This window comes from Xenia sp. Carnegie-2017, unplaced genomic scaffold (assembly GCF_021976095.1).
Source record: "Xenia sp. Carnegie-2017 unplaced genomic scaffold, XeniaSp_v1 HiC_scaffold_6, whole genome shotgun sequence".
In the NCBI taxonomy this organism is placed as follows: domain Eukaryota; kingdom Metazoa; phylum Cnidaria; class Anthozoa; order Malacalcyonacea; family Xeniidae; genus Xenia; species Xenia sp. Carnegie-2017.
This window is the reverse complement of record NW_025813526.1, coordinates 1,216,611-1,241,255: the sequence shown is the minus strand read 5'-3', so window position 1 is coordinate 1,241,255 and position 24,645 is coordinate 1,216,611. Positions and strand designations below refer to the sequence as shown.

The 24,645-nt window shown below is 32.9% G+C and overlaps 2 protein-coding genes and 1 long non-coding RNA gene across 3 annotated transcripts; 2 read left to right on the top strand and 1 right to left on the bottom strand.

Moving 5' to 3' along the window:
* The first annotated feature begins 10,863 nt into the window (after window positions 1-10,863).
* LOC124458299 lies at window positions 10,864-12,280 on the top strand. The gene is made up of 5 exons (XR_006953122.1): window positions 10,864-11,099; window positions 11,340-11,387; window positions 11,591-11,763; window positions 11,932-12,093; window positions 12,170-12,280. It is a non-coding gene; the product is annotated as an uncharacterized LOC124458299 (long non-coding RNA).
* A 15-nt stretch (window positions 12,281-12,295) lies between these two features.
* LOC124458302 lies at window positions 12,296-13,579 on the top strand. Its single transcript, XM_047008345.1, has 3 exons — window positions 12,296-12,532; window positions 12,756-12,812; window positions 13,317-13,579. The coding sequence occupies exons 1-3, from the start codon at window positions 12,454-12,456 to the stop codon at window positions 13,577-13,579; spliced, it is 399 nt and encodes a 132-aa protein (XP_046864301.1). The 5' UTR covers window positions 12,296-12,453.
* Window positions 13,580-13,877: 298 nt separating this feature from the next.
* Window positions 13,878-14,498, bottom strand: LOC124458300. Its single transcript, XM_047008344.1, has one exon. The coding sequence runs from the start codon at window positions 14,496-14,498 to the stop codon at window positions 13,878-13,880; it is 621 nt and encodes a 206-aa protein (XP_046864300.1).
* Between the last annotated feature and the right edge of the window lie 10,147 nt (window positions 14,499-24,645).

Below are 24,645 nucleotides of genomic sequence, written 5' to 3'. Positions count from 1 at the left end.
TAAAATCATGTGTCAATTTCTCAACATATTCAAAAGTTACACACAATCTAATTTTATTATAAAACCATTTTTTCTTGAATGAACTGATCGTTGACATTTCCAAATCTCTGGTATCCATTCATTAACTATCTTATATGAGTGAACAGAACCACAGTTCTTACAAACATTCATTGTATTATCTGAAATAATTTCTTGATTGTCGCAACATAAGTATGTCTTAACAGAACTATTAATATAATTATCACATATCTTTTTATCACAAAAGCAACAATTTACGTAACCAAAAAACTCTTCTAACTCTTTATGAATCAATTTATTACAATACATATACTAATACTATATATTTTATTTTTTTAAGTAATTTTATATAATAAATATCCAGATATAATACCAATCACAACCATTGTAATAGATTGATAATTTTTCATATTCTTAGATCTTTTATAAAGTCATTTAATTGTGGTTCTCTATGAAATGTTAACCCGTTGTGTATGTTTTACTTTTCTAAGCGCATCTAAAGCTTTGTTTGTAAGTTCTATATCATTATCAGCATATTGAAGTTCTTGTCTTAGCTGTTGAATTTTATCATGCTGCTTGACTTCATTTTCATAGAACGCCTCTTTAGCCTTAGATAGTCCTCTAGAGCCTTGTTATCTTTTCATTTCCTCAGCGTAACCGTTTTATCAAGTTTATGAAATAGCCAGCCTGCTAGACTAAATCCTAGGCCATTAACAACAGCTCCAAAAGCTGTTCCAACCCACTAGTAATAACACTTGTCATATATATTTATACAGATTTAAATGGATTTTCAGGGACCCATTTTTGTCTTGAGCATATTTAACTAGCATTGTTGATGTTGTAATAGCAATAGCTAGTTTTGTAAAATCTTTAATATTATCAGTATCTGTTAATTTTGACCTAGTAGTTTTTAGACGCCATAGAAAGACCTACAGCAGTTGTTGTCACAAGCACTGCATCAAAAGCTTCATTCATAAATTGTTTCTTAGTCATAGTATTACTCATATATAATAGGAAATATTTTATTCAAATGAGTCTAAATTATATTTTTATTTTTTGTATCAAAACATGTTTTTCACTAGTTGTTTCTTCTCTTGCTTTATCGTTTGTTAATTTTTCCTGCCTTTTATCATTTTTCCTTGTATAATAGAGACTAGCAATAGCAGTTAATACTCCAATAGTTCCAAATAAAATCCATAATTAATATTCCAGCTATTATCCTCAATTTTCTTTTTATTTTCTAATTCAATCCTATCTCGCATCTTTTTTCTTTAGAAGCTTTCGATATAGCAGCTAAGCGTTTACCAGCTTCAACTCTAATAGGGTCTTTCTCTTTCTTAACTGTAGTTATCTTTACGTTTTCTTCAGACATGTTATATAATACTGTAGATTTTGTTCACAGATAACTCACAGACAATCTTATAGATAACTCACAGATAATCTTATAGATAACTCACAGATCTTTATATTTTTTGTTATATTTACTCACCATACTATCTATAGTAGTGCAATTGTCTATTATAATATCATCGATAACTTTTATGTCTGATAGAAATATCACTTCATCATAAGGTAATCCTCTTAAATAAGATCTTAAATCCATAAGTATTTTTTCATATGATTTATATGAAAATTTACACATTTCTAAGTTATTATTAATCTTACTCTTAACCATATAACCTTGAATTAAAGCCCCTAAACCACTCAGGGTGGCTATAACTATCGGGTTGGGTTATACTACCTACAATACCACCAGTCGAGACTAGAAAATACTTCCCATGTTTAATGATAGTCTAATTTTCTTTAATTTATTATACTTCCATTTATAACAGGTATACATTTTGTGATAGTACAAATACAACTTTTTAAGCTTTTCAAGTTCCTCTTGACTCAACTCACTCGAAATATGATTAAAATCTAGAACTTTTTTCATATTATATTATAAAACATATTTAACTAATATGAATGATGATAGCATTGATATACCGAGTAAAGCAATCATATCTGTTTGATGGGGATTATTTACTATCATTTTTGTATGTTTATGTACTACTGGTTTTTTTTATGAACTTCATCTAGAGTATCTAGGTGTTGTGATGGTGCATTATCTTGATGTACTTTTTTAGGTTCTTCCTTTTTAACTCCATAATAATTTATTTTAGAATTAATACCGAATTTCATATTTTTATTAGCTAATGTTAAAATATTATTATACCCATCAATCTTTTTATCTAATATGATCATACGGCTGGGTATTAAAATCATACCAGGACTGATTGCCATATTTAAAACAACATTCGTGACTTTTATAGCTTTCCTCATGTTAGATATAAATACAGTCGTATCATTCTTTATTATAGTATCCTCTAATAATTTCCTAAAACTTTTGTGTTTGCATGCTCTTAGCTCCATGATTAACTATTGACCATCTTGTATTTGCTTGAGCTCCAAGAATTGTATAAACAAAACTTTCAATGCTCTCTTGCAAAAGAATTTTTCCGATTAATGTAATACCTTCAGAATGATATGCAATGAAGCTCGATAATCAGTAGTCGAATATTGAAAATTAACATAATAACCATCATTGTTTTATCAAATTTTAAAATACCTTTATAAGGTATATGCTTTTCAATTCCGTAAAGTCATATTTGTCTAATAACGATGGATGCTTCATAAATTTTTGATCTGATAATATAAATGATATTTAACAAGGCTTTGTATAATTCTACTTTTATCAAAATTTAAATGATTAAGCCCAATACCAGATAAAAACTAGCAACATAAGCCCCACAAATCATAGCATAGTATGCTTCTTGTTTATAATTTAAATGACTTTTAATATTGTATCTTATACCAGTAGGTTGTTCTTTTTTACTTTTAATTTCACTTGACCACGTGGCTGTTATAGGTGGTAAACTACTCATAAAATAATCATTCTCTGTGACATACAATCTGAAGTTACAGATATCAACATTTACCGGCCTTTGAAATGTAGGTTTTACAATAAACTTTGAGGACCACCTATGTAACATATGATCAAAATAATCCTGAATGACCTTCATCTCCATTAACAGCTGCTATTAGATTTGAAAACAAAGGCGTTTTAGTTGTTTCTAAATATATTTTTGGCCATGTTGGTACATTTTAAATCATCATCACCTAATTTTATAGCATTTTCTTTATTTGCTTGTCTGACATATAATATAAGCTATGTTATATATGAAGTTCACTGTTTTTATAGACGGAGATAGTAAAAATTGACTTACAAGAAAGTATAGTAACAACTAACTATTCATATTTATATATCAAAAAGCTTATGTGTATTGGGAATATAAAATATAAAATTAAATAATACTTTAGCTTTTACAATAGGCAACAAAATATAATATAGATGCTGGTTACTGGACTTTTAAAATGCTTAAAACGTTTCTTGAGTCTGTTAACGTAAAGCTTGAGATGGTAGAAAACAACGGAACTTGTAAAATAACTAATAATAATGACGAGGTATTAGTATTGTCTGATACTCTTATTAAAATGTTAGGTTTTAATGATACCATAAAACTATTAAAAAGGTATCGTACAAAATGGTGTTTCTAAAGTGGATATAAACAGAGGATTAAACTATATTCAGATTTCTTCTAATATTGTAAATTCAAGTTATAATTATAACCCTGAAGGAAAAAAAGTAATATAGCTTTAACTTTACCAGTAATAACAATTCAGTCGTTATTTGGCACTGTATACGAATACAACGATATTGAATCTAAAGTTACAATTATAAAAGGAGCCTTTAACGAGCTAATATTTAATATATTAGATCAAGATTTTAACCCTGTTAATATAGGTAGTATTCTAATTGAATGTTATCTTGAGTAAGTTAAATGGATGATGATATTAAAATTGAGCAAAGTTTGAGAGATATTTATTATGATCCTAAAACAGGGTATCAATCAGCAGAACGGCTGTATCAGAAAGCATTAGAAGAAGGTATAGATGTTAGTAGAAAACAGGTTAAAGAATGGTTAATATCTCAAGACACATACACTAGATATAAACCTATTATTAGGAGACATAAATTCAGACAAACAAGGGTAAACTATCTTGGTGAACAAATACAAATGGATTTAGTTGATATGGGTTCTTATAAGTATAAAAACAATGGTTATTATTGGATATTAACAGCTATTGAAATATTAAGTAGATATGCATTTGCTATCCCTGTTTATAGGAAAGACACAAATAATATGACAAAAGCTGTTGCAAAACTATTAAGTCAATTTAAAGATAGATTTAATGATTACCCAAACTAGCTCAATTTGATGATGGTAAAGAATTTTATAATGTAGGTGTCAAATCATTATTAGAGAAACATGGAATTAAGTACTTCTCTACTAAAAATGATAAAAGGCTGCGATTGTCGAACGATTTAACAGAACGCTTAAAACATCTATGTGGAAATATTTTTACAGTAAAGGAACATATAAATGGATTGATATATTAGATGATTTAGTATATAATTATAACAATACAAAACACAGTACAATCTTGATGAAGCCTAAAGATGTTAATAAAAATAATGAAGATGAAGTATGGAATACATTATACGGTCATGAAGTTGCTTATTTACCATTACCTAAGATTAAAATTGGTGATATGGTTAGAATATCAAAGTATAAATCTATATTTACGAAAGGTTATGAAGCAAATTTTACAGAAGAGTTGTTTAAAGTGACTAAAGTTATTAGAGGAGATCCGAATTTATATGAGATAGAAGATTTAGAAGGAGAGCCTATAATTGGTAAATTTTATGAAGAGGAACTATCAGTTGTGAATAAGAAAGATGATGTTTATAGAGTTGAAAAGATATTAAAACGTAAGAAGGTTAAAGGTAAAAAGATGGTTTTAGTTAAATGGTTAGGTTATGATAATAAACATAACAGTTGGATTCCTGAAAGTGAAATACAAAATATAGAGTAATCTATATAATGGCAGAAGGAGGTTTTGATTATATTGAATTAGAAGATAAGAAGCAAGAAGATAATAACGATGATAAAATATGATGATGATAATGAAGATAATAAGCAAGATAATGAATATTATGAAACATCATTTACTGATGATAATTATGGTGTAACAATAAGAAAAAGACAAATAAAACTAATACTCTTCCTGATGTTCCTACTTCACTCCTGTTTATACAAATATTAATAGACCTGAAAATGAAGTTTCTTTTGCTGTTGAAAATTTTATTACAAAAATTATAAAAAGAGTTTAGATTTAATCACCTAAAAGGTATGGCAGCTTCTGAAGGTTTAAATTTTAGATTAAATTTAGGTAAAACTGATATAAATAATATTACTTACAAACCATTAAATACAAGAAATAAGCGAGGTGCTGAAAGAATTGTTTTAACACGTAATAGTAATGGAGTACTACAATACAATAAAACAAAAAAATCAGAAGAAGCTGTTAAACAATTTAAAAACGAAATTAAAAGAATTATTAATTTGCAAAATGAATTTATAAAAACTGAAGAGAGTATGCCTATGGTTGATTTAAATAATCAATATACAGAAAATTTCAATCAAATAACTAATCAAGAGCTTAGAGAACATATAGGTGTAATGACCCCCTCTGGAACTATTGATAAAAGAACACGTCCACAATTCATAGAAGCACAAATAAATCACTTTTCTGAAGAGCTAAACAAAACTATAGCTAGAATAGATGAAATAGAAAATGAAAATGGTATTGACAATAATATTGATGAATTAACTAATTTGCATGAAAGAGCCGGAATTAGAAATTATAATTAAAGAAGAAGAAGATCAATTAGAAAAAGAGGATGTACGAGATAAACAGGAAGAAGACATTACTAGGTTACAACAGTTTAAAGAATGGGTTAAGGAAAATATCCCAGGATTATCAGCTTTAGCTATATCTGTGGCTGGTATAATTACAACCATTGTCATAGGAGCTAGAAAAGCAATCCTACAAGGTGCTCAAGCTACTAGTAAATTTTCTAAGGCTTTAGCAAATATAGGTAAAAATTATGGCCAGTGTTAGGACCATTATTGAATATTATCGCTCAGGCTATATCTTGGGAGCTAAAGGTTTAGCATGGGTAGCTTCTAATCTATGGATTTTAGCTATTGCTGCTGCTTTGTTAATATATGATCAGTATAAACAAAGAAGAAAATAAAATATGTTTTAATATATATGAATAGATTATTACAAGAAGAGCTTTTACCTGGTTATAAAAGACTGCTATGACAAAATTAAAGGTAACCGTACTTTTATAGTATAACCTTTAACCCTAATAGTCTTAAACCGAATGAACAAGTTTATATTAATATTCCGAAATTGAAAGCAAATAGTTGCTTAGTGCCTGGTTCACTTAATCTATCGTTTGATCTTAAAATCAGTAATACAAAAGTCACTTTATAAATAATCTCAGTCAGATTTTACAACATAGACTACAAATTAAAGTGGCTGGGAAACCCTTTACGATTGTAGTGAACATAATATTATAAGTGTATACAAAGACTTGTGGTTACCTAAAAGTGATCGACAAGGCCTTATTGAATATGGTATTTGTAAAATTTACGAAAACTCATTTCTAAAGATGATAGTGCTGCAACAAGTGGAAGTTCAGAAAAGTATCAGACAAATTAATGTATGATATTTATGGTACAAGACAAAAATTAATATTGATAATATTCTTAAAGACCATGGTCTGTATTGCCCTTTCAATATGAATAATAACTTTCAATACATAATAACATTACCACCAAGTGATCAAGTCCTTATCCCCAAAGTGGTCAAAATATAGGTGATTATGAATTAGAAAATATTCAGCTTGAATATGAAACTATTGAAAATCAAGAAATTGCAGATGAGGTGACAAATTTATATTCTATAGGAAGAAGCCTATTTTATGAACATATAACCCTCTTAAAAAGGAAAAATGGGATAAGTCAAGTACATTACAGAATATAAACGTAAATGTCCCTCGTAAAAGTATGAAAGGCATTGTACTACTATTTACAGAAAATTCAGTTAGTGATAGTGAAAATTTCTATTTCCATTAATCGATAAAATTTCTGTGACAATAGAGGGTGTGCCAAATTGTATTTTCGCCAAGGTATGAATAAAAACATTTTATGAAGAAGCAAGAAAATTTTTGATAGAACTATTCCGATAGATTGCTTCATGACAATTGAAAAATTTTATAAGGATAAATTTGCATTAGTTATCGATCTACGCACCTTTCAAGAAAAAATATTGCTGGTAACGGTAAAAAATCATTAATACTCAAAATGGCGTTTACTAGAAATTAAAAAGAGCATATACAAAAGATTTAAACTGTTACATCTATGTTATTAGTGATGCTCTTGTTCAATTTGTTAATAATGATTTACAAAGTATTCAATACTAAATAACCAGTAATATATAAATGAATACACCTTTTAATATGATTATTGTAGGTATGACAAATTGTGGTAAAACCTTCATTCTTTTAAGAATGAAGAAAAACTTTAATAGACATTTTGATTATATTATTTTATTATGCCCGCTATCATATAATAAAACCTATCAAGAATGGAAATATATAAATGATTCTGATTTAATTAAGGTAGAATGTGACCAAGATCAGGTAGATATTGTTTTAAAATATGTTAGTGATGTATATAAAGGTACAAATAGTCTTATTATTTGATGATTGTGCAAGTTGTTAGATGTTAAAAATAGGACATCTGAATTAGTTCGTTTAGCATTCAGTGCTCGTCATTATGGACTTTCTACTATTGTGGTTACACAGCAATTGACAAGTATTGCCAAACCTTATCGTGAAAATATAAGTTATTTAGTTACATTTTATAATACAAACCGCAATAATATGAAAACAATATTTGATGATTATCTTTATGGTGTTGAGAAAGATGATATAGAAGAAATAACAAAAAAATTGAAAAATAATAAATTTGCTCATCTATTTATTCAACTAATATATCCATACCAATGGAAAATTGTTATTCCGCAATAAAACATGTGTTAATATATATATGCCAAAGCGTAAAGAGCCTGAAACAATTGATGATATAATTAATGAGATTGATTCCGCAAATGATACTATCAAAGATGCTGTATGTGATGATAATATACAAGATAAACCGCAAGAGGTTTTAATAAAAGAGATCAACTACTTAAACTAGCTGAAGATGGTGATTTAGACAAGTCAGTTGCTTACATTAAAAAGCTAGTCAAAAATTATTGATAAATTATACATTGAATACGAGAAAAACGATTACAAAAAGCTAATGAGTTTTAACTGATTTAGTTATATCAAAATTTTCAGATATATTAAAAGGGTTTGATGCTATTGAAGATCCCAAAGAATTAACAAAACAGCTTAAATCAGACGACCTTTTAAAACGAGATGTGTACAGTTTAGTAGAAAAATATCACCCTATTACCTTTTTAGGGTTTTATCTGGTGGTATAACAACCGTTAAACATGTTTACGAACATAAAAATAATAAACCGGATATAAAATCTGAGGAATAATATAAATGAGCTTATTTTATGGGCACGATAAAACAGATATTAATGTAAATATACAAGGACCTGTAGATAAAACACATCTATCAGATAAATATTATACAAAGACTGAAACAGATGGTAAGTATGCTTTGACTTCTAATTTAAATAAATATTATACAAAGACTGAAACAGATGGTAAGTATGCTTTGACTTCTAATTTAAATAAATATTATACAAAGACTGAAACAGATGGTAAGTATGCTTTGACTTCTAATTTAAATAAATATTATACAAAGACTGAAACAGATGGTAAGTATGCTTTGACTTCTAATTTAAATAAATTTTATACTCAAACTCAATCTGATAATAAATATGTTTTTGTTTCAAGATTAGCCAACTATTATACAAAGAATGAAACAGATGGTAAGTATGCTTTGACTTCTAATTTAAATAAATATTATACAAAAATGAAACAGATGGTAAGTATGCTTTGACTTCTAATTTAAATAACTATTATACAAAACTGAAACTGATGGTAAGTATGCTTTGACTTCTAATTTAAATAACTATTATACAAAAACAAAACTGATGGTAAGTATGCTTTGACTTCTAATTTAACTAACTATTATACAAAGAATGAGATTGATAGCAGAGTAAATGGTAAAGTAGTACACCATAGCAATCAATTAAATTATAAAATTTTAATACCGACAAGATATTATCAGAATTTATTTTAATAATATTAAATTTATTGAATTTACACTTTTATTAATAAATCCATCTGATAACTCTAAAACAATTAAATTAGATATGATGGCAGATAAGATTAAAAAATTTATCATTAAAGTAACAAATGATAATGAAAAAAGATAGTTAATGCATTACTAGATTTATATCACGTATACTGTGTTGATGATGATTAAAAATATTTTATTATTATTGAACCAACAAAATCTTCAGTTTCACTAGGTTATGACGAATGGAAAAGAAAATGGCTGGCAGCATTTAATGGATTAACCAAAATTCAAGTTTATTCACAACATCAATCTACATTATCTATGTCATTTAATGGTTTTCACAAAATTTTAGGGCTACTATAGAAGATAATATTCTATCAACTAAAAATTTGTAAATGATGAAATCGAAAAATTAAAAAATTTATTAAAATAACTATCAAGCTAAAACTTAAGATGAAGAATAATCCTCATGTTTGACTAATAACTGTTTGTAATAAGTAATTAATACAAAAGCGATATACAAAAGATTCAAAATCCTGAAACAATTAGTAAAAACACTTTTAACAAAATTATATAAAACATTGTTAAACATGTACATGTGACACGCTTGACAGACAAATTAAAAAAACATATAGATTCCATAGTTTTGTAAAACATTGTATTATTATACATGCGCTGATGAAATGTGCTATCTACATTAAACAACCATTGTTAAAAACATGCACTAAGACACGCGCGCCGCTACAAAACCAGCTATATTTGTTGTCGCGATTTAAACAGCTAAATCAACATTGTCCTGGCAGGGCCTTGTTAACACTTGATTTTTGAAGAGCATTTTTTAAGCCTCTGTTATTCTCGAATATTCTTCGAATCCAATGGGAGGCGACCCCAATTTTTCACTTCGTGAAAAATTTTCCCACCGTCGCCTAGAATTATCGGGGGCTCCATCCCCTGCTCGATCACTTCGTGATCTGCGCTGCCGAGCCCCCTCAAAACCAATGCTTTCTTAACACTTGATTATTAAAGACGGTTTTTTGAAGAGCATTTTTTAAGCCTCTGTTATTCTCGAATATTCTTCGAATATTCATCGAATCTACGGGGGAACCCCGAATTTTTCACTTCGTGAAAAATTTTCCCCACCTGGGTTCCAGAATTCTCGGGGGATCCATTCCCCTGCTCAATTTTAGCTTACGCTAAAATTTGCTGCCGATCCCCTCCAAACGATGCTTTCTTAACATTTGTTTGTAAAGACCGTTTTTAAACGATTAATTGTAACCTCGAGATTTTAACCCCCTTTGAAATAATGACTATTTTTTACACAGCTTTTTTACATGACCTTTTACCAGAGGGCGTCTTTGAACCATGGTCTTATTTTACGTTGTTATAAAGATAGTTTTAAAGGTTATATATAGTATAGTACATGCATTAATGGGATAAAAAAGTAAACTTTTTTTGATCCCCTACCCCCATGTACTATACTACTTGAATATTACGCGTCAGTTAAAACATGCATAAATTAAACTCTAGTGCTAAATAATTATATCCGTGCAGTTTGTCAACAATCCAATCTGGGATGGAAAAAGGTTTGCAGAGCTAGCTTACTTTTGGAACCCTGATGATGAATGGGTGCTTCCTGTATATTGTCCAAATTCTGACTGTAACACTGTGATTTCTGCAACCAAGGTCATTAACTTTCCAACTGCATTTCGAAAGCAGAGTGTCACTTGCCCTAGTTGTTTCAATCAGTTCGAAACAGAGATAAAGACAACAACTGGAGATCCAAGGAACATAGCTTACATAAGTATATAAAATTAGATTTATCTCAAAATATTAACCCCACCCTTCTTTTTTCTTTCTATTGAGGATTGTGTCAAAGGAGGATGTATATTCCTTTGTTTGGATTTCTTTTGTGATAAAAAATTTGAAATGTACTTTGCTATAGTATTATAATTTTTTCAATTCACAAATTCACAAATGGGATTTATGAAATTCTATTTGATCGAATTCTAATTGGAAAACTGTTATTGTTTGCATATTTCAGCACATTGGGATGGATGGCAACCCATTTCATCTACAGCTAGAGGCTGTGGTTTGTATTGTTATACATTTATAATTTAATCAATAGTAAATTGTTTTTGTGCGGTAATGCTTTCCTGAAAATTAAAATATAATTCTTCATTATAGCTTTTAGTTCAGATTTTGCAAAAATCAATTACTACTTTAACACAACTAACAAATGTACTGAACAATGAAATGTTATACAAGCTAAATCAAATATTTATTTTATTTCAGGTGCCATTGAAGTCACTATCGCTACCATGTCAAAATCAAGCAGATGCACTACTGATGAGGTTTATGTTGTAGGTTTCATGTGCCAACCTACTTGCTTCCCAACAAAACACCAATCTCACTTGATCCATTTCTTGAACCATTGATTAGGGATATTGAGAATGGTTTCATAAATGGTAATAGTATATTATTGTATAGGAAGGAATATTGGGGGAGGGGGACATGTCATAGATTACAAAGTAATAAAAATTAATCATGTTTTAGCACAATTTTAAGGAAGACAATTTTAAGGAAGACTTGCTGGTATAGAAATTATATTGATAAATGTTTGCTTCTAAAATTAGGAATTAACGTGGACTACTCTGTAAGCTTATGCGGGCAGCAGATGGGAAATGCAGTCATACGACATCTTATTTTATGCTGGTCTGGAGATCATGTTGGTCAATGTGAAGTAGGCAAAATTATTAAGTGTGGAAAGTGTCCCTGCCGAAGATGCAAATTGAAAGGTTTGACATATAGATATTGTTTTAGATAATAAAATTCATGGTTCACATTATGTAAACTGTGCATCTTTGTATGTAGGTGTGTATTTTCCTGACACCAACCATTATTATTATCCTGGCTTTCGGAGGTTAACAAGGTATCCACCTGAAGCAAAAAGTTATCTCAAAGATCTAGATACATTACAAGAAATTGAAGAAGAAGAGAGAATTACTGTTAAAAAGAAAAAGGCAAAGGAATCAGGATATACTGGCCTTTCAATTCTTCACAGACTAAATAAGCTATATGGCTTTGAATATGACAAAGATTTAGTGTATGATGAGTTGCATGCATTTCCTCTTAATGTTGTCAAAAACCAACTTCTAATGTTTAAAGAAGATGAAAATGATGCAATCAATTGGAAAGAAGTGGATAAGCGATTGAAGAATTTTCCCTGGACTAATGGTAGATTAATAATTTATGTTCATCGTTAGAGTCTTAGAAATTATAAATATTTCCACAGATAATATTTTAATATTTTCTATTGCCTTCATCTTTTTTCTGTTTTAATATTAGTGGTTTGGGACTGATGAATGTAAATTGTTTTAATTTGATTCCAAATATATGCTTGGTAAGCTTTGCACAAAAATTGGTAATTTTATTATAATATAAATTTGGTAAATTCTAGAGTTCAATGCTTCACGAAAGCCAAAAGGAATAGTTAACAGAATGGGATATTGGAAAGGTAATGTGAAATTCCATCTTTCTTTTTCTCCTCTACATATTTTTTTTCTAACTGCAAGCAGAGGCATCATCCCATATAGCAGCACATCTAGCTTTTTTGTTATATGCTTACCATAAATAGGTGGGGTAAATCCCAGGGGGGTACTCTCTTGAAAATAGGTAGGGTAGCTCAACGGAAGCTTTCGATAATTGTCCTATAAGGTGTGTATAAATTAACTTATAAGGTCTGTATAAATTAACTTATAAGGTGTGTATAAATTAACTGAGATACTCATTTCAGACCCTAAAAGTTCCAACATTCTTCTTAGATTTGTTAAGATTGAGAATAGAATCATCCCTGTCGCAATAAAAAACATTTTATTTCGGTAATATGCCGTAAATTGACCCTAAAAGGTGTGTGATTCGCTGGAGACCCTAAAAGTTGCGTGGGGTCGCATTTCAGAACCTGGAGGTAAATTTGTGTTGCTTTATCAATAATATTATTAAATTGTAAAATTTGTTTCAGCTGAAGAGTACTACAAGTTTGTATTTCCTGCATCAGAAGTTGTTTTCCATGGTCTCTTGTCAGATGTGCAAAAGGAAATTTGGTTATGCTTGACTCGTATGGCTGAGTTTCTTCACAATCATGCTCGTAATGGATGGCTAGAGGAAGATGCAATTACATTTCACAATATGGCTCTCCGATATTCAGTCCTTGTTGAAGAAAAGTATGGTCCAACAATCTGTCATGTTTGCCTTCATAACCTTCTTCATCACGTCGAAATTTGAGCTGCTGCCTTTCTTGCGCCATGCTTCAGATCTGTTGAATAATAGGGAATTCTTAGCTTGTATGATGATGCGCTTGTCTTCCTCTGTGATTTCTACAAATTCGGAAGAAAATTCCAGGGCTTTGTGTAGAAGGTCGATTGATATTGAGGAGTAGAAATCAACGACGTCAAAGCTAATGAATGACTGCGAGCGCTTGTTGGGGATGCTTTTGAACCATTCAATCACTGAGTCGCTGCTTTGCCATTGTTTTACGCCGGTGTGTGCGATTATTTTGTTATTGATCCTTTCGAGAATCTTTTTACTGATGATGCCAATCTCGATTTGTTGGATTGATGAGTCGCGATGTCGGGTTGTTGTTGAAGTTTGGTTTGTGGTCTTTTAGTGTGATGAAGCAATCTTTCTCGGCTAGAGCGTCGATTCTGCTTTCAAGGTTGAGGTCTTTCGCTATTGATTTCTCCTCCCTAATGATTTTGGTTTTTGCGTCTGGTGAAGCTTTCTTGTAGTTTTTGGTTATGTTACTTTGGAGGAGATGTTCGTATGTGTCCGGATTAATGCGGTAAAAGTTAGTTGTTTTATCGGCTGGCACAAATAGCATATTGTCTTTTTTGATTTTGTTCATATCTTGGCGTAGATTGTTTTGGAAGGTGGAGGTTGAGTGTTGGAAGTTAGTATTCTGAACAAGTGATAACATTCTTTCTTCGAAGTCGCGCAGTTCGTTAATTGGTGGTGGTGATTTTGTGGTCTTAAATCCGAATGTCTCTTTTTGTGTCGGTGCGATGTTTGGGTTGAAGAAATGATATGCCTTCCATCTCATGCGTTGTAGGAAGTTTTGAGTTTTTTCAATCAGGCATCTCAGGTATACGTCTGGCTGTGCTATTGGGATGTTCTTCGTCGAGTATCCAAGGTGTGTGGGTTCCATATCGATATGTAGAGTGCTCAACAATAAAGGAGCGTAATATAATGGGATTTTGTGATAGAAACTATCGCAAACAAAATCGCACGGATAGAGTGCTCAATGCCACGGCAGAGCGGTATAATTGAAAATAAAATAAACCACCAATTACTTCATCAAAATTTATTCCCTACAGAACTGTTTTGTATGGCAGTTGTTTAACTTGCCACACTCGTCAGGAGAATAAATATAGCACTATAGCACAACGGAACTTATACACAAAGATGAATAATTAAGTGTTTAGGTGATATAGTATTACATTAATGATGTGAACTTCCTTGACATCACCTTTGATTTACGATCTGACTCCTTTAAGCCATACAACAAACCTGGAAACATTCCTCAATACATAAGCATTCACAGCAACCACCCCCAATCTATCCTATGCAGAATCCCGGAAACCATCCACAAGCGGCTCTCAAGAATCTCATCCAACAAGCAATCATTCGACTCAAGCGTACACCCATACCAAGAAGCACTAACAAAAAGCGGCTTTAACTGCAAATTACAATACAACCCACAAACCACACGAAAGTCAAAAAACCAAAACAGAAATAGAAACATCACCTGGTACAACCCACCATACAACTCCTATGTCCACACAGACATCGGACACAAGTTCCTTAGTATAATCAACAGGTCCTTTCCAAAAAACCATCCACTCAGCAAAATCTTCAACAGAAACACACTTAAGCTAAGTTACAGTTGCATGCCAAAAATCGATACGATAATTTCTACACACAATAAGACCGTTTTAACCAAAGAAGAAACGATGAAAAACGCCACCACAGACAGAAAATGCAACTACCGGAAGAAAGAGGAATGCCCACTAAAAGGAGAATGCCAAACCAAAGGGGTAGTCTAGCAAGCCACAGTCACCAACACACTAACCAAACACAAAGAAACCTACATCGGTCTAACGGAGAACACTTTTAAAACACGCTACTTGAACCACACCAGCTCATTTCGAAATAAATCAAAACAACACTCCACAGAACTCAGCAAACACATATGGAAACTAAAAGACTCTAACACACCATACACCATCAACTGGAAAATTGTAAAGAAATCACAACCCTACTCAAACAAAACCAAACGCTGTAATTTATGCCTCTCGGAGAAATTCTTCATCATCTAACACCCAGAACTCAGCTCGCTCAATAAACGAAACGAACTCATTTCCGCATGCCGCCATCGTAATAAACACTTACTAATGTCATTAATGTAATACTATATCACCTAAACACTTAATTATTCATCTTTGTGTATAAGTTCCGTTGTGCTATAGTGCTATATTTATTTTGTAGAGTCTCATATGGAGACATTCATCGTGTTCGCGATATGCAAAGCTCATCTTTATAGGTTTGAGCACTGTGGTGACTCTACAATACAATCCATACAATGTGTAACCGTACGTCCTGTGTCCCAAGTGCAGGAGTCACCATTTTACTATGGTGATAGCCGGGAGGGCACATTGTATATACACTTTGTATAATATATATATATATATACAGTGGCGTGGTGGCATAGTTTTTACTGCGGTGGCCAACACAAATTTTGCACCCCTTTCACCTTTTCTTATAGCTATTTTCAAGTATTTTAGTTATTTTTATTTTATAAAACACAAACATGAATCTTCATAAAAAAGGAAGTAACTTAAAAACCAAGTATCATCAAGCAATTATATGTCTGTTACGTTATTTGTTCTTCATAGAAAAATATATTTATATTAATCCCTTTGCAAGCGCTGGGGAGGTTTTCCCGAGTAAAGTTATGATTCTATCTTTGTCAATAGAAAGGAGAGTTTCCCTTTTAACGTCCATTAAAAGCAATGATTCCAGGCGTTCCTGTACCATCGTAGATGGAATCCTTGTTTTTACTCTCTTCAGCGAAGAAAAAGAACGTTCAGCAGTTGCTGAGCTAATGGGTATGGCCACTGCAATTGAATAAACTTTGCATAATGTTGGCTATGCTTCGACTAAATGGTACTTTGGAAAACAAAGCAGCTTCAAGGCATCTAAGAATGATGGAGTTTTAGCCTTCTCGGTAATTGACGCATTATTCGAATGCTTACTTATGTCAGTATCAGAATGATTTTCATCATCATCATCACCATCACCATCATCAATACTTTCAAAGTTCTGCTCATTATGATCATGGTCACTTTGAGTTGTAAACTGAGAACAGTGAAATTTTTTAAATGTTTCTGCAAAGCTAAACAGTTCAGTAGTGCATCTTTGGGAATCTATCTTATACACATCACAAAAGGCTTTCACTGCAGATTGAAGATCGTGAGATGTCTTGTACTTGCTCGAGAGCTCGCCAAATTGATTGGGTGCGAATAAAGCAAATGATTTCATTAGTGGTCGATTCTTTTCAAAACGATTCTTCATTGAAGATTGAATGGAATCTAGCACTTTATAAAATGTGTCTCGCCTCCATTGTGCTTTTGGTGAATCTGCCAAATCATCTCTGGCTTGTTCTCCGTCCATTGGTCGTCGACGACGAGGTCGTGTAGACCTCCATTCGACATCTAACGCAAAAGAATCGGACATTTCAATGATTTTTTCTGGTTTGTCACGTATGATTTGAATTCTAGAAATTGAGCTATCAACCATATCCATTGCTTTTCCAAAGTCAGCATTTACGCTCTGTAGATATCGACTTAAAGGTCCAGTAATTCCAAAAATTTCTTGGAAAAGACAGGCAGTCACAACAAATTGCTTTGTCTGAAAAGCTGCTTGCAATCCATTTGCTGTTGCTCGCTGACTTTCAGTGTACAATCTTTCCTCAGCTACTTTTTGGAGCACTCGCATGATGCACTCGAACCTCAAAAGAAATACGTTTAGACAAAATTCTCTTGCATTCCATCGAATTGTATTAAGACGTTTAATCAAAAAATTTTGAGGTTTTCATTCTTTTGAACCAATTGAAACAATTCGTGTACTTTATGAGAATTATTAAAGAGAACGTGCAGTTTTTCGAGAGTGTCAAAAAGAGTAATGACATCAATAGCAACACAAGCTGAATCGGATAAGACGAAATTTTGCGTATGCGCATAGAAGTGAACAAAGATGATGTGGTTTCCGATTTTCTCTTTTATAATTGCCTGCAAACCATTATAACATCCGCTCATAGTGGATGCTCCGTCATACGTTTGGGCAACAAGTTTTTCAAATGAAACTCCATGCAATTGTAATATTGTTGTAATAGCAGTGTATAGGTCATGTGCAGTTGTTCCAATTGCTTTTTGCATGACAAAACGTGTTCAGAACACTCGCCAGTTTCATTAACAAGCCTTACGCATATACTCAATTGCTCTGTATTAGTTATATCCGGTATTGTATCAGCAATCAATGCCCATGCTTTGCCGTTGCGTATTTTTTGTACAATTACAGAAGATATTTCTTTACCAATGATATTGATTAACTTATTTTGAATATCGTTTCTCAAAAACGTTAGCCATGAGCCACGTCCTTTGATTCCTTTTTCATCAGTTTTACCACCATCCTTTGTCGATTGCTTCACTTGGTGATCACGAACTTTCTCAAGATGCTCATTGATTGGTTGATCGTACTCTGACAATAATTTAAGCGTTTCCAAAAAGTGTCCTTTATTAACATAGAAATTTGTCAGTGATTCACAGTGACCCCTAAAGGAAAGCCCTTGTCTTCCAAGAAACATAATAACATCTATCACACGTTTCACAACTGTTTTGTTTAAAACAACTTCCTTTATATGTCTTTCAGACTCGATTTTCCCCTGGTGATGAAACTGATCCGATATTGAGTTTTCTTGAAGGAAAAGAGCTTCTGCAACTTTTGCGTTTAGATGAGAATTGCATTTTTCATGCTCCATAACTCTAATATACTGCTTTTTCCATTTGGAGAAACCAATGTTTGCAAAATCTTTTCCTTGATTTGACCGAATATTTTCTCTCCTAGACGTTACATCTGTAAACAGAATGCATGGTATGCAAAACAAGCTGTCTTGACTTACTGAAAAGAAATCCATTTTCGTCTTGTTCCATCATCGTGGAAAAAAACCTGCTGGGAGCAATAGCAGGTTTCCTTGCGATCTCCTTGTACTATCCTCCTTTGTTTCAAAACAAACTGGGATGGTTGGCATGGATTCATTTTAAGTAAACGCCTTTTTCGCTAATGCTGAGATTAAGATCGACAACTGTCCCAGGGTCAAACGTGTTTTCTTTCGTATCAATAGAAATATTTCGATTCAATTCATTTTCAGCAGATTCTGAGATGCCTTCGCCTTCCTTACGTTCATTTGAATTGACAAAGCTGTCAATATCAGGGCATTCACCAACAGAATCATTGCTTTTGATTGATTTGAATGTATGCTCATCTTGATTGTTTACATCTGTCGACTCAGATTTTTCTTGCGCATGCACTTGTTTAAGGTCTTCACTGATGTTCGGCGTTTCCCTGAGTTTTAATTCTAACTCCTCTGTTGTTTGTGACAAAATGCATGGTGGGTCATTTAAAGTAATCAAGCAAAACTCCCCCTAGTTTCGAAAATTCTTGTCTAGCTTTCTTTAATCTTCGATCCTCAGCACCCGACTTTTTTCTCTTTGTGGTGTTGAAAGAATTAGACATTGCAGTTAGTCTTTAACATTGCACCATGATCCATGATGTACATTAAATAATATTAAAATAGACTTCCCAACACAAATGGAATTATCAAATGAGATGTTTGTTGTGTGAATTACATCTGTATTACATCTGCTCAAAATGAGAGTTGCATTTTGAGACATTAATTTAATTGGTCTTCAAATGTTGTTGTTTAAAAATATCTTAATTTCAATCAAATATATGCTGTTATGCACATTCGATAACTGCAGATAAATGAATCTTGAACATTTACGAAGAAACTTTAAGTGATTTAAAAAAGTTTTACCATATAATAACTTGCTTTACTACTGAAAATGACAAATGAATTGTCGTAACAATGAAAATGTAAATAACACAGTACAAACAATGCAGTACATGCTGCGGTATCATAAGGGCTATTTCATGTTAGACTATGCATTATGATAGCAACTTACCGATGACTGCACTACTGTCATTTTTAAAAAATATATTATTACGCTCGGATTAATAATAAGATACAATGCCAGTAACGATTACTGTCTGTGAGGGAAGCAAGAAGCAAAAAGCATTGATTAAGATAGGCAAAAAATTACATATTTTAGGCCTTGTTGGGTCTCTTAAGAGGACAATTTGGTCGTGTATGCATAGGCGAAACTAGAATGCAAATTGGGGGGGTGTGTAAATATTCATATATTCAGCTCTGCCTTGTTGTTGATTTCTTTTGTTGGCGATGTTAAATTCAATAGAACTCAACAGGGCAAAGCTGAATATATGAATATTCACCCCCACAATTAGCATTCTAGTTCTCCTCTGCATGTATGTTGTCTACAGTCATCGTGGCAAAGCATGCAGGCGTTGTGGCCACAAACGAAACATCTAATTATAGAATGCTCGTCTATGTCTTATTCTTTAATCGACCCCCTTACAAGGTTTTATTTTGGTCTGTCTACTTCCTTTCTTCCCTAATTCCCTAAAGTTAACTTCATTCACTGATTTTTTATAGTCCATTTTTAAACTTGATGATTCGTATTCAATTGATGATTCTTATTCAATCCTAGGGGGGCCCTGGCCCCCCCTGCCACCATGCCACTGTATATATATATATATATATATATATATTATATAATAGATATTATATATATATATTATATCCCATTATAGGAAGTTTTGTTTATTTGAATCTCCGTAAGTACCTTGCTCGATGCTTAAGAGCAGAGCGTAAATATTGATGATAAGAAGAAAATACACAAAAACTATAATTTCATCCCAACAAGCCTGTTTCGTTATTTCTCACTCTTCAGGGGATAATATTAAATGAATATAAAAGCATGTGCTAGGTTATATATACAAGAGGAAGTTAGGGTAAAAATTAAGATAGAATTACATAATATGTTGAGTGTATGGTTACAAATTGGATAAAATTGCCTTGTGTGTCTATGGCGACAAGAGGAGATAAATTTGTTACGTTTGTTGAGTGATGATAGTTGTGGTTGGTAGGTGATAAAGAATTTTTCTTTCAGGCATTGGTTGCATTTTTTGTTGGCGCTGTTGTACGGTTTGCTGTGAGTGATGATGTTCGATGAGATATCTTGAGCGATGTTGTTGTCTTTTAGTGTCCAGATGTGTTTGCTGAGTTCGGTGGAGTTTCTTAGTTTCTTGTGGCGGAAAGAGGCAGTGTGGTTCCTGTGTCGAGTCTTAAATTCGTTTTCTGTAAGTCCGATGTAAGTCTCAGTTGTGTTAGTGTCCAAACGTTTAACAGTTGCTTGGTAGATGACAGGTGATTGTAGGCAATTTCCGTTAAGTGGGCAGTTTTGTTTTTGTCAGCAGTTGCATGTTTTAGTTTGTGTATTTTTGTCATTGATGGTGTCATTAGTATTGCCAGGTTCTCTCAATATGCGTTTGTTATGGTTATTAATAATATTTTCCATATTGTTCATGCAGCTGTAACTTAATTTAATTGTGTTGTGGTTAAATAGTTTTCTGAGTTTGTGGTCTATGGGAAAGTGCTTGTTAATTAGTGAAATGAATTTGCAGCCAATGTTTGTGCTGACGTTCTTGCTGTATGGTGGGTTGTACTAGAGTATGTTATTTGTAAGTCTGTTTTTCCATTTCGTAGTAGCGTTCGGGTCATATTTCAGTGTGTAATGATATCCATTTTCGTCAAGTGCTTTTTGGTATGGAGGAATTGCTTGGTCGAATAATGCTCCGTCGAATGATAAGGATGAAAGGCGTTTGTTAATGGTATGGGGTATGTTCTTTGTAATGCTTGGAGGATGGTTGCTTTCGTGGTGGATGTATTGCAAAGATGTGTTGGGCTTAGTGTAAAGTCGATGGGAAGAATTACACTAAGAATTGATAATACATAAACATTCACAGCAACCAACCCCCATCTATCCTACGCAGAATTCCGGAAACCATCAACCAGCGGCTCTTAAGAATCTCATCCAACAAACAATCATTCGACTCAAGCATACACCCATACCAAGAAGCACTAACAAAAAGCGGCTTTAACTACAAATTACAATGCAACCCACAAGCCACACAAAAGTCACAAAACAGAAATAGAAACATCACCTGGTACAACCCACCATACAACTCCAATGTCCACACATACAACGGACACAAGTTCCTTAACATAATCGACAGGTCCTTTCCAAAAAACCATCCACTCAGCAAAATTATCAACAGAAACACACTTAAGCTTAAGTTACAGTTGCATGCCAAACATCGATACAATAATTTCTACACACAATACGACCGTTTTAACCAAAGAAGAAACGATGAAAAACGCCACCACAGACAGAAAATGCAACTGCTGGAAGAAAGAGGAATGCCCACTAAAAGGAGAATGCCAAACCAAAGGGGTAGTCTACCAAGCCACAGTCACCAACACACTAACCAAACACAAAGAAACCTACATTGGTCCAACGGAGAACACTTTTAAAACACGCTACTTGAACCGCACCAGCTCACCACACCACTTCCGAAATAAATCAAAACAACACTCCACAGAGCTCAGAAAACACATATGGAAACTAAAAGACTCTAACACCGTACACCATCAACTGGAAAATTGTAAAGAAATCACAACCTTACTCAATCAAAACCAAACGCTGTAATTTATGCCTCTCAGAGAAATTCTTCATCATCTTACGACGTTAAGCCCGGCGCACACTAGAGCTCTCAGCTGAGCTGAACGTCACTTGTAGCTCTTGGCGTAAGCCGTTTCCTCAAGTGTGCTGTGTCGTTTTTTGTGATTCTGGTCACCCGTGCTGGCGGCGTCGGATATTCAACATGTTGAATATCTTTGGCAGGAGTGAACATTGCCTCACAGTGTGCGCGCAATCTGAGTTGGCAGCTCAGCACTTAACAGCTAATGCACATGCGCAGTTTGCGTTGTTTTTATTATTACACTACTAACATGGCGGCAAACAGCTCAATAATAGCTGAAGCAATGCTGGAAGATAAATTGGCAGATTTTTGGCCCGATTATCCTTGCCTTTATGATGTACGCTGCCCAGAATTTAAAAATCGAGAATTGCGTGACAAAGTCTTCAAGAACTGGCCGAAAAATTTGCAACTACAAGTAAGAGAAATATCGAAATTGTTCTATCCAAAATAAAATATAGGTATTTTAAAATATATATTTGTCATTTCATGTTTCTTGAGCAGGTGATGTGACTGGTATGCGTAGCACCATCTGGATATAACAAGTTACTAAACATTTTTCAAATTCATGTTAGGTGAATGGGTGAAAGCTAAAATCAGAGCACTAAGAAATAGCTTTAGTAAAGCAAAGAAGCCTCCACCAAGTGGGAGTGCCAGAAAAACCAGACAAAACGAACTCAATGGCTACTGGAAAAGCTTCAGTTTTTAACACCTCACATTGCAACGCGAGCTTCAGTTTCAAGTATTGATTTGGTAAGTTTGTATTGAAGTTTTGGACAGTTAAATAATACAACAGTTTAAAAAGAAATAATTTACACTTTATTATGAACATAACACGTATGAAAGTATGGCTAAACAACCATATTGTGTTGCCAAGGAACAGATCCATAGCCATTAAAGTAATTTGCCAAAAGATCTCTTTGTAATTTGGCATCCCTTTGTGCATTGTGGAGGGTGGTCGGTTGTATGCTACTTAAAGCTTTTTCATTTCTCCAGTCTCTCAACAATGTATGATCTGCTTTTTCTTGGTCCACAGCTGATGTGTACCTGGCTTTGTTTTTATCAACCATTAAATTATGTAGGCAGCAGGCAGCAAAAATTATGTCTGTGACCTTCTCAGGAGATAGTTTAATGGTTGTTAAGAATACTCTCCACCGATGAGCAAAAATGCCAAAGGCATTTTCAACAACTCTACGAGCTAGTGATAACCTGTAGTTAAATATACGCTTGTCTTTCTTCAAATTGCGATATGGGTATGGTTTCATCAACCAAGCATTTAAAGGAAAGGCATCATCTCCTACAACATGATATGATATCGTAGTTGATATCCCTTGTAATTCTATTGAATCAGGAAGATGTAATGAGTTTGTTGTTAGTGCTTTTTTCAGAGCTGATTCAGAAAAAACTCTAGCATCTCCTGCTCTACCAGCTGCCCCAACATCAACATAAACAAATCTATAATTAGCATCAACCATGGCCAATAAGATCACACTAAAAAAATGCTTATAGTTGAAAAACTCTGAGCCTGTATCTGCTGGTTGTTGAAAAGCAATATGCTTTCCATCTATGGCCCCTAAACAGCATGGATAATTCCACTTGCTATTAAAATCTGATGCAATTTGTAGCCAATCTTGTTTATTGCTGGGTGTCTAAAAATAAAATATTTTTTTTCAGGAATCACGAGGTAATACTCCAATATCAGAAATGAGTTTTAATGCTGATGACAATGAATGTGAAGCTGAATCACTTCACCCGTCACCTCCTGGTAGCCCAACAAACATAACAGAGGAAGTAGGTAATGACCTAATGCCTGCAACATCTACAAATGAACCACTTAGAAAACAAACCTCATCCAAAAGAAAACAGGCTGAAGAAGAGTTTCACTTGCTACAAAATTTGTCACAGTCAATTGAAAACAAGAATAAAAGACGACGAGAAGGAAAAAAAGAATAATACAATTTTTGAAGCTTTTGGAAATTATGTTGCACAAGCATTGTCTGAATTAGACAGTCGAACAGGCCACTTAGCACAGCACAAAATAAGCAACATTATTTTCCAAGCACAAGCTGGATTACTATCCCTGGAAACAATGATGCCACCTTCCCTAACCCAAACAGTGACACAACCCCAGAGAAACTACTTCCACCCCGTCATGCAACCCGGTATGTTGACAAGCCCACCACCTTCAATTTATGGGGAGAACAGTGCATCTTACAGAGATGATAACTATTAAATGATCTCTGTAGACAAACAATTTTGTCGAAACTCTTTTATGTCAAGCCCAACAGTGTAAAAGTATTTTTTTCAGTGTTATAGTTGTTCATGTAACAAAATCAAAA